Source organism: Typha latifolia, chromosome 15 (genome assembly GCF_019914945.1).
Source record: "Typha latifolia isolate L0001 chromosome 15, TyphaL0001v2, whole genome shotgun sequence".
Taxonomy (NCBI): Eukaryota; Viridiplantae; Streptophyta; class Magnoliopsida; order Poales; family Typhaceae; genus Typha; species Typha latifolia.
In genome coordinates, this window is record NC_133100.1 from 6,590,865 (window position 1) to 6,602,191 (window position 11,327).

The following is an 11,327-nucleotide window of genomic DNA, read 5'->3' on the forward strand; positions in this document are numbered from 1 at the left end:
AAGTATAATTATGACAGATTACTCTCTCCTATCAATTTGTCTATTAAATAAGGGGTATCAAATTAGATAGCAAGTATATGGACTAGTAATTTTTATTTTGTCGCAGTGGAGTTCTATCGATCTTTGATCTTCTCATAGTTGATTTGATGTTTAGTGAATTTTTTACCATAGCATCGTGTATGTACGATTTGAACACTGTGACTCGTGTTTCTTAAGAGAATTTGATCCAAGTAATTATCTAAGAAGACTTAGTACGTTTATGATCTATTAATAAAAAGAGCTAAAGATAAATTGATACGTTAATAGGCGATGTTATTATCCTTCCTAATAAATTCTTATAAATATAAAATTCCATATGCTAAGAGTAAATTGAACGGCGTGTGGGTCGGACGAAATAATACCTTGTAAAGAGAATAATAATCTAAATGATAATTATCATTAAAAGAACATAGATATGGTCCATATGGAGGATCAATATGCAAATATTATAAGAAAAAGAGGAGTTTTCGCTGAATGTAGGGGTTGATGTGTAAAATGGAAACGGCACCTTGAGTCCTGACCTCTGCTCTGGTTCGATTTCCTTTCCTTTCTCCGGCTTCTACCAGTAGACGAATAATTCAATTACCATTTCTTCTAAACCCTAACCCTAACCTTAACCCCTCGACCATTTCCATGGCGATTTGCCTCAGGCGAGCTCTCGCTACGAGGGGCCTTCTCTTCCTCCGAGCTCCTCGCAACTTCAGCACCCGCACCTTCTCGCCCTTCTCCCACCTCGTTTCCCATGGATGCGGAAGAGGAGAGCTTTACTCCATCGGAAGTGGTAATTGCTTAAGCAATGACTTCTTCTTTTTGAATCGAAGGGGTTTCGCCAAAGGAAAGAAGTCGAGTAAGTCGATCCCTCTTCTTTTACTTCTGTTCGATTCCTTAGTTGCTCCTTTGGAATTAAAAGATGGTGCCCTGCTACCACAAAAAGTTTACTATTTTGAACTCTTCTATAACGAAAACCATGTGGCGTGAAATAGTGCGCAAATGATGGAGAGTTTAGTATCACATCATGCAGAAGAACCTCCGTGGCATGTCAATTGCCTTGGGTTGGTTCTGTGTTAAGAACTCAAAGTCACCTTTTGGATTGAGATGGTGCTTTTAATTAGTATAAAGTTAATTCTTTCATAGTGCATTTAAGTCAGGGAATTGATTTAGGCTGCTGTAAACGTTTCACTTTCTGTCAGACAAGCTGCATAAGTATTTTTTGTCATAAATCCTTAATGTTTCACGAAGCACCAAGCACTTATATTTTTACTCTTGAACTTGTGGGATTTTTTTCTTATGTTCTTAAGTTGCATTTTGATAGAGAATGAGGATGAAGGAGATACAGTTCAAGTTGTTCCGGATATAGGACCTACTGTCAAGTCAGGTGCTCTTTCGCAGATGGAAGCGGCAATTGTTGCTTTATCACGAGAATTGAGTAAGCTAAGAACTGGAAGGGCATCTGCAGGTATTATTCTTAACAAGTATCAATAACTTTCTTAGTTGATTTTAGCTTTGTGACCTTGATGATTTTATACATGACTTTGCTACTTCTGTAGGTATGCTTGATCATATCATTGTAGAGACAGGGGGTGTAAAGGTTCCCATGAACCGTGTTGCTGTAGTTTCTGTTTTAGATGCACAGACTCTCTCAGTGACGCCTTATGATCCTGATGTGAGTGAATTAGGAAGCTCAATCAATTCCTATGAATGCAAGTTGGAATCTTTTGCTTTATGTTTGTGTTTTGCATGTAGTCATCATTTGAACTAATTCTTCTTCTTAGTTGTTACTGCATATTGACTAATGACTAATGAGTAATTAATTTCCTTGAAAACTGTTACTCTATGGAGAACAGATAAGAATACCAGCACTTCTTTTAGAAGATAAAAGATTGCAGATCATTAAATCAGGACATAGGATGTCATTTCATACCTGCTAGAGTAACAATCTAGTAATCCAGTTGATAGGAGTATTTCTAAAGTAACTATCTGACATAACTGGAAGAGGTCTTGTTATTAAAAACTATGAGATTGCTATTTTTTTAGTCATCCCATTGCTTTCTTGCAATAGATGCAGTTTGCATTTCATTATTTCCTAGTCCATTCAGTCTACAATATCCACTATAGTGTAGCAACTGAACAGATCCATAATTATGGTCCTCATGTCATGCTTTGGACCTTGGTTGAGTCCTCTCCATTATCTTTGGCTCAGCATGAAAGAGAGCAAGGCACCATGTATGGCCAATCATGAGCCAGGTTGACCAAAGAAATGAAAGGCAATTGTTAAAGAAAGATGAAGTTCTCCTGCGACAACGGTTTAGGTTCATATCTTCATGTAGCCTATTTATAGAAAGGTGAAGTTCTCCTGCGGCAACGGTTTAGGTTGATGAAGCTTGTTCCTCCAGCACATGGGTTTGATTGCATCTTACTCTCTTTAACAATTGCCTTTCATTTCTTTGGCCAACCTGGCTCATGATTGGCCATACATGGTGCCTTGCTCTCTTTCATGCTGAGCCAAAGATGCTTACACAGGGCATCATGTAATTTCTCTTTTGATGCTTGCATCTATTCATTCTAGTTAAGAGCATCAATCCTGCATTATTTATAAATTATAACTCACAGACTTGGAGGTCTAGAGCTTTGTATTTTGTCGAGGATATGAAAGTTCAGCATATCATCAAGATGGCAAAGGGGAAGTCACCTCTGAAGCTTAGTTGAATGCTATCAATTAGAAACCTTATGGTACAGTAGTGGAATGGGATTTAGTAAGTATTCTTTTCCAATAAAGACATGCAACTCATGGTATTTTCTGGTTGAAGCTATCAAGAACATCTTTTCTACTTGCACCCATTTTTCTGATTGATTATTGTAGATATTCTGTTGGTTATTTGGGAAAATATAGCTTCTTCATGAATTTTCCAGTTAAAGTATTCTTAAACAATAGTTCTTTCTTTATTTTGTCCGCCAGTCATTGAAAGCGGTAGAGCATGCAATCATTGCATCCCCCTTGGGTTTAAATCCAACTCCAGATGGCCAACGAATCCTTGCAGCTATCCCTCCGTATGTTCCTCAATTTTTTTTTTTTTCTATGAAGCATATTAGCCTCCTTTTCAAGAGCCAATGCTGCATTTCATTCATTGCTTATTTTTTGTTATTTTCCTGTAAAAAAAGAATCTTTGGTCATTCTTTTTTTTTATCATTATAATTGTAACTTTTTATTAAATGTATTTCTGACCTGACTTTCACACCGCAATTCACAGGCTAACTAAGGAGAACATGCAGGTGAGACTTTATTGAGAAAGAAATGTTTTTACCTTTTCTTTTGCTCTTATCTGCCATTGTTCTTATTTGGCGTCAGTTCTTTTAGGCACTCTGTAAGATAGTTGCTAAATCTGCTGAAGATGTCAAACAGAGTATTAGAAGGGCACGTCAAAAGGTACTGTATAAGATGAATCTCTTGAATATCTTTCTTCTTTAGTTTTTCCAGAAAAGTTTTTTCTTATTAGAGATGTATCCGACTATAAGATTCAGATCACCAGCTCTGATCCTTACAAAGTTGTATTTATAGCCTTGTTGGTTTAATTTAAATGCTCTGATACACTTTTAGTTGTCAAATTCATGTTGACTTGATTGTTATTACTTATTGTTATTGAGAGTGTCTTAAAATGATATCAATGAACTTAGCAACAGGTGCAACACAAGTGGAATTTTTTTTTACCCAACCAGGAACTCTGAATGTCTGTTCCAAGATGAGTTTGGAGTAACATTGTTCTATTTTATCCCATAAATAGTTTCAGCCTGGGGTCTTTTTAGCTTTAGATATGAAAGTTTAATATTTTCTTTTTGTGTAAGAAAACATATCTTGGTGGTGTTTATTTTGTCTTATTGAGTTATCATACTCCCTTCTGACAAGGGTTTAAAAGCTCTCTTATGTACCATTATCTCCAGTCCTTTATATTACATCCTTAAATCAATGGCTTGGATTGACCAGTCAGGATTTCTATTCCATTAAAAAGTAACTGTGGTACCTTGATACATTAGTCTCCAATGATCCCAGATATAAATGGACTTGGCTTGTACAAACTACAAAGCTTTGATAAAATTTAAGGAATAAATTATCGAGTAGCCAGTAAGAGCCAAGCTTTATCTACTGCAGTCAAGAGTTTTTGTTTGTTTCTCTCTTTTCACTGGATGCAGCTTAAGTTATCTTGTGGTAATTATGCCACTCATCCAACATTGAAGTAGTAATAGTAGGCGCTAAAGGTTTATTGCATCATGAAATGTCAATTGAGATTCTAGCTGTCACCGGAAGAACCACCTAGACTGAACTCATATCTAAGTCCATGTTGATATTATTCTTTTGATGACTTCTATGTTCTTTTAAGTTTTAATTATTAGTCTATTTTTGCGATTGAACTTCATTTGGCTCTTTGGCTACCTTCGAGATGAAGAACAATTCCCTAATCAAAAGTAGTAATTTTCTTCCTTATCTAGACTATTCCAATTTTTAGAAGATCTTCTGAAGGGATTGTGGCATAGCCGAAGAAGAAAATGAAAGTTTGTGGTCAACATCGCAAAAGGCCTGTCCAATTTAATACCCTCAGGGGTGTGTTGATTGCTCTGGGTGAAGAAATCTAGGAATTAAGATGTTATTCCACAAGTAGGAAACCTCTGGACATCAGATAGCTCTTTGTTTTATGTTCCGTAACTACAATCAAGAAATCAGATTTTTCTTTGGTTGGAAATATGGCACCTATTTTTAGAGGGATGGTCAGGTTGACGGTGGTAATAAAATTCTGAGCCATTTTATCTTATTGTGGTCTAGATCACATCAAACTACTAGAATGCTTGATTCAGATCTCCCTTAATTTTGGCTTTTGAATGTAAGCTACATCAATTCTGAGCACGATGGTGTCCCACTTTTCCTTAAAAATCTGATGTGTCTACTTTACAGGCACTGGATTCGATAAAGAAAGCTGCTTCAAGTATTTCCAAAGATGATGTGAAGAGACTTGAAAAGGAAGTGGGTAACTGAATCAAAACCTTCTTCATAGATTGTCTCTCTATATATCATTTAAAATACCTTACTCATCTTCTCCAGATTGATGATATGACTAAGCGGTTTGTCAAGTCAGCAGATGACATGTGCAAGGCTAAGGAGAAGGAAATCGCTGGAAGCTGAGCTGTTTCTCTTATGTTAAAAAGTTACCTCATTGCATTCTTTTCCCCGGGATATATCATGGCAAGCTAGCAGTTTCCCCTTGGTTCAAGAGAGGGGTCTATATCATTTTAATAGGACTACATGGAAGTTTTGAGCTCTGTAGGCTGTAGCAGAACATTTTCCTCTTGTTGCAATTTTGATCTGCAACTCCAGGGCTTTCCTTTTGACAAAAAAGTGGGAGAAGAAATCCTCCAGGCCTGTGATGAGTATAAATCACTATCTACTGATAATGTTTTTGTGGAATAAGTCACCAGATGGAAACATGTTATAGCAGTGTGTTTGATGGATTAAAAGGTTTCTCATGCTTTACCACAATTAGTTAAAAAACCTTAGCCAAGCTATTAGATGGTGTGCCTGTTGATGTACTGCTACCTAATTATAGCTGCATATCTGTTTATGTTTTAAACTTTTACATTGTTATAAAACTTTCTGCAAAGTAAGTTCCTATGTTCCAGAAAGGTTGTATTTTTAAGAACTTTTTTTTATTTATTTTTGATGTTTGATTTGAAAATATATTCTCTACCTTTGATATTTAGTTGTAAAAAATATTCTCTACTTTTAATGTTTGATTATAAAAAATAAATTAAAATATTTATCAAAAACAGATTTACTTATGTTTTTTTTATTTTTTTATATTTAAAAGAGTTATTCCATTGAATTGAGCTACTTCATTGAACTCAATTTGTACAGAGATTTATAACACACCAAAATGGGAAGCCCGTCTGATTATTATTCTCCTTGCCGATGTATCCAACTGAACTGTGGATTCTAGTCATTTTAAATCATGTCCTACACTGCATTAAATTTTATCATTGTCAAGTATTTGCAAAAACAATCATGTTGGATACAAACGTATTTAAGCCCAACCCTAACTGGGGTTTTTGACCATACTAAGTCTCTCACGTTTCTTTACGCATCTTCTAGGTCACTTCAAAACTTAAATATAAATCTAGGCCTCATATCTGACTTAGTAAAATCGCTGAATCGGATAGTGACTTTAAAATATAAGTCACTTAATTAGAAAGTAATTTATAAAGAAATTAATTTGTTGTATAAATTGCTAAGTAAAGCCACTGAAAGAGAGAAAAACGGTTGAAAGACGTCGACTTCTATATAAGCCGCTAAATTGGAAAACGGCTTATACAAATTACTGAACCGGATAATGACTTTCTTTAAGTAAATTAGATTTAGTAGGGAAAGCAAATTATGTGTAAGTTGCGGACATGATAAGCGATTTAATAAGAAAAATCGTTGTCTTATTTAACGGTTTTGTTGAGCTAGATCTAATATGGCAAAACTCACATAGATTTATATTTAAGTTTTGAAATGAATTAGATGCATAAAAAATATGCAAGAGACTTAATATGATAAAAAACATAGCATAATAGTATGTTTGGTTGACAGAAAGTAGGGAAAGAAAGTGACAACTTTTCTGAAAGTCCATCACTTTATAGCGTTTATATTAATAAAAATAGAGTGAGAAGTAACTCACTTTTCTAAAATTATGCAACTTCCCTCGTTTCACTTTCTATTTTAAAAAGAGAGAGATGCAATTACTACACTTTTATATATTGCATACTATTATTAATTACAATAATTACTACACTTCTAACAAACAATCTTAAATTATTAGTGTTAGTGTTCCATAAGACAATGACAATTCTTATCAACCAAACACACCCTAAATCTATTTAATATACTTATAGCTCAATTCAAGCTAAACTTGGCAAATATTCAAATAGACAATAAAAATTTTCAAACCAACAAACATCAACACGCACAAATACTAAAGCACATTAAATTATTGCTATAAATGTAAAATTTAATACATATAATAATAATAATAATAATAATAATAATAATATGTTGGGTCGGATCGACTCATTAAAGGATTTATTTAAAGATTCTATTTTCCTACCACTTTTGTGCAAAAGATATTTAAATAGTTAGCATTTTGACATGCTAATTCTAATGCTCAAATTCTAGAGGAACTTGGATCAGTTAACTCTATCACAAGCATTTCATACATATCACTAGTTCTGGGAGGAAAAAAAAATTCGGCATCTCTTACATTTATTCTTTACAGTATGCATTTTCTATTCCAAACATTAAAATCCCAAATAATAATTTGGTAGTTAAAAAAAGATATCCACAGAATATTTTAAAAAATTGGTTAGATCCGCCGAAGCGGGTAGCCTTAACCGTATGTGTGAACAAGAAAGCCCGAAGGCTTGTTCCCGTCCCTGTCAGGGGAGATGCCAACCGTCTCTCCTTTCAACGAACACGGTTCAACCATGCCAAGGCGTATATATATGGTAGAATATTTGTTTCTAACTTTCGATGTGGGACTAAAGTTAGTTGATTTCTCTTTGCCTTGGAATTTTGTGCAAAACACCCTGGCGGAAGTCCATATTTGAGCCGGAGTATGGGGCCCATAGGAGCACTCCAGCACAGCCGACAAAGACAGGACTTCAGTAGAGAGATGATAAGGATGAATATGATATTGACATGACATATAAGTATAATTTATTGGACATTTTGGATTTTTATGCGAAATTCCATTTTTTATTTTTAATATTTTGACTCTCTTTATTATGTAAAATTTTAAGATAATATTTATATTAGTAAATTGGTCAGTTTTTTTTTGTTAAAAAATATCAAGTGATATTAGGTCTTTTAGGGATCAATTTACTCTTATTTTATAAGAGAGAGAAATTGAGAATAATATAGTTATTTAATTATTATTTTTATTAACATCTTTAGTAGGTTGTGAAGTTTTTTTAGGAAAAAAAATAAAAAGAAATTAAGAGTAATAACCATATTATTCTTCACAATAAATGTCGAACCTTTTAATTATATGATGAATATGTTGCAGAGCTATAATAAATATTCGATGAATTGCTGACGTCTTTGCCAAATAATCAATCCTTGTCTTCTTCTTCGATATCTTTGCAAGATGTTTAATTTTTGTCGTGAAGAATAAATATAGTTATTGAATAGATATTAAATAATTGAGGAGTTTAAAATATCATAAAAAATAAATAAAAATGTCTGTGTGTCAAAAATAAGCTATAGTATAAATATAATTAACTTTTTTATATAATTAAGTTGAACAATTAAATCAATTATTCTCTCCATATAGAGAAGCCAAGTTGGCCAACTTTAGTCGCATCGCATTCCACAAAATTAATCTGAGTAAAATCCATTAAAATGTTAAAGCATTCCCTATAAAAAAATAAAAATAAAATAGTAGAAAAGCAGGGTCCAAAATGAAAAATCTATTAAATGTTAAAGCATTCCCCATAAAGAAAGATGCTTCTTTGTCAGCTCTTGCCTGCAATTTATTCTTCCACCAAACTTGCCTGCACTTTTTTTGGAGTCCTCCCCACACCTCACAAACATCCAAGCAAAGCCAGCCATCAATCCCTGCTTGCATTGGGATGCAAACAAAGACTTGAAGGGGAAACAGCTAGGAGAACTCCAAAGGACAAGTTTTTTTGTTGTTGTTGTTGTGAGTTTTTGACCAATCTATCCCTCTTTTGTACTTCATTTACCTAAATAAACTACTCTTCAAACTATATAATAAAATAGGTGATAAGTTCTACGTTTTATCTTTAAATATAAAACGCTGAATAGTTGAGCATTTTAGAAGAGTTACAGTCCTTTCTTTTTGTGATTCTGAGCATATTTAGCTTTGCAGAATTACTATATCATTCCAACTTATGAGACTCTTTTATATCTTCATAACGATATATTTTATAATCGAGCACAAAGTTACGATATTATGAACTTTTTCTTTATTTCTTTATCTTTAATGTTCCTATTTAATATTTTTAATAATAAAATACTTAACTTTTCAGCATTCTATATGTATCCTTTTTTTTTTTTTTAGTAAAACGCTGAAACATTCAACATTTTTTCTTTCAATAAAAATGCTGATCAGATCAGCATTTTATTTTGGGCTAGATTGGGACACATAAAACACTTAATAGTTTATGGCTACAGTGAAATAGATCTTTTTAGTATTAAGTTTAGGGTATAAGTCATTTTAGTAAAAAAATATTTGAAAACCGGTTTAGTTTAGTTTGGTAAAAACTTTTTTTTAAAGTGTACCCAAGTGGTTGAGGTTATAAAATTATTTATCCCAAATTAAATTTTTTTATAAAAAGAAACTGTATTAACCTAAAAACATGGGCCAAAAAAAAAAAACCCTTACTTATTGAATTTGATACCTGGGATATTTCTATTCAGTATAGCTAAAAGATGAGGAATAGATAGTGCCCAGACTATAGAAAAAACTTAAAACTTTCTTAATTTGGCTAACTAATTAGCTGCCCAATTAGTCTCCCTATAACAATGAGGCTATCAATAAATAATAAGAGGAGAAAAGCTAGAAAATGTTTGAGAAAAAGTCATTTTTAGATCATAAGGTTATAATAGAGGCCACAAATTTAAATCAGTCATTTTCATATTAGGATTTCTCTAGCTATGAGTAAAAGAATTGAACTAATCAGCGGTTATTTATAATTTTCAAGTATACATCGATGAATTCAATTAAATTTGTCTTAATTTTTTTTTTGTTGCCACACATAAAACATTAATCAAATCAACATTTTAAATGTCAGAGCAACACACTGAACTGGTTAGCATTTCTTCTTCTTAGATAAAACACTGACAAATTTAATATTTTACTGGCATTTTCTGCGAAACAGACCATCTTTGTTTCTAAGTTGATTGGCCGTCTATTTCGGTAAAAAAAAGTGGAAATTTGTATATAACATACCATTTTATAACATAATTATGGTTTATATTTTTACTATTTATAAATCGAGTCTATAACTAAAATATCCTTAGTATGACTTGTTTGAATGTATTTTCATAATTTTTTAGTATAGTTAACTTAACTCAAAGATTTAATTAAATCTAACTACTTGATTTAACGACATGGTGTTTTCCGATTTATAAATAATAAAAATATAAAGTGTAAACCATACTTTTATTAAAAGACAGGGTATTATATATGCAAATTTACCGATAAAAAAAGAGGTTAGATTAGGGCTAGTTTGGTCAAAAACTCTCCATCAAAACTTAAACTTTGCCATGTTTCCCAAGGCAATGACTGCAACAACAACCTGAAGGCTAAGCTTATAAGAATATCATGTGGGCCTTCTGGTCTTCCATCCCTTATTATTATTATTATTATTATTATTATTATTATTATTATTATTATTATTATTATTAATGCTGATTAAATAATTTTTATTGCAATAAGTACATGCACATGAAGATGAGAGCAGTGAATTGGCACCAAGCTCATGGTACTACTTATCAAACAATGGGTATTGGAAAAATAAATATTCTCTATATTTTAATAAATTTTTTTTCTTCTATAATATTCTAGAGAGAAAAAAATAATTGTATTTTAACTATTTTGTAAATAAAGCTCTTTTATTATTATTATTATTATTTTGTAAACAGAGTCATCTAATTACTGAAAAAAAAGTCAAGCCACACTTATTAACCAAAAAACTAAGTCAATCTCCTTAAAACATTCTGAAAACTAAATTTAAACCTTCAAAAAAGAAATGCTAAAAGACAAATAAATTCAAAAAGTATTAGTGCATATACACTGATATTTGGTGATTTTAATTTTCACAAAAGTTGAAATCTAGTGTAGTTCTGGTGATATTAGGCAAATAAAGATCAATCCAACAGTAATCTCACATTTGGAACTCATAAAAAACACTGTCTTGGAGAAAACATTCCAAGGAACACAATCTCCAAAGTTGAAATCCAAGCACTTTTCCCTCAAAAGCATTTGCTAATCAAATCTAATCAAAAGTACCACCTTCCCTTGTCTTCCCAATGTCTGCTGAACTCTCTTTAGTTAAATAACGGTTAGGTTTTTTGAATTCCACCCTCGTATATCTATCTCATCGGCAAACGGTCAACAATATCGAGAGGGAAATGATAAGGAGGAATTTGTAAATTTGTAATAATAGAGGGGATGAATTATAAAATTATTGTCCTTTTTTGGCCGTTTCCATTAGTATATCCGTCTCTTGCTCTATCGTCACTT

At 32.5% G+C, this 11,327-nt stretch overlaps 1 protein-coding gene and 1 non-coding gene across 2 annotated transcripts; one reads left to right on the forward strand and one right to left on the reverse strand.

Annotated features, from left to right (window-relative positions):
* The first annotated feature begins 517 nt into the window (after window positions 1-517).
* On the forward strand, window positions 518-5,706 carry LOC140802438 (uncharacterized). The gene is made up of 8 exons (XM_073157974.1): window positions 518-886; window positions 1,352-1,495; window positions 1,587-1,702; window positions 2,996-3,087; window positions 3,288-3,309; window positions 3,395-3,463; window positions 4,982-5,050; window positions 5,129-5,706. The coding sequence occupies exons 1-8, from the start codon at window positions 673-675 to the stop codon at window positions 5,207-5,209; spliced, it is 807 nt and encodes a 268-aa protein (XP_073014075.1). The 5' UTR covers window positions 518-672; the 3' UTR covers window positions 5,210-5,706.
* Window positions 5,707-7,409: 1,703 nt separating this feature from the next.
* Window positions 7,410-7,533, reverse strand: LOC140802469 (U6atac minor spliceosomal RNA). The gene has a single exon (XR_012111657.1). It is a non-coding gene; the product is annotated as a U6atac minor spliceosomal RNA (small nuclear RNA).
* Between the last annotated feature and the right edge of the window lie 3,794 nt (window positions 7,534-11,327).

Coding starts and splice junctions, on each gene's coding strand:
- LOC140802438 (XM_073157974.1), top strand. CDS start 673: ATGGCGATTTGCCTCAGGCGAGCTCTCGCTACGAGGGGCCTTCTCTTC. Junction 3,464..4,981: donor TTAGAAGGGCACGTCAAAAG/GTACTGTATAAG, acceptor TCTACTTTACAG/GCACTGGATTCGATAAAGAA. Junction 5,051..5,128: donor TGAAGAGACTTGAAAAGGAA/GTGGGTAACTGA, acceptor CATCTTCTCCAG/ATTGATGATATGACTAAGCG.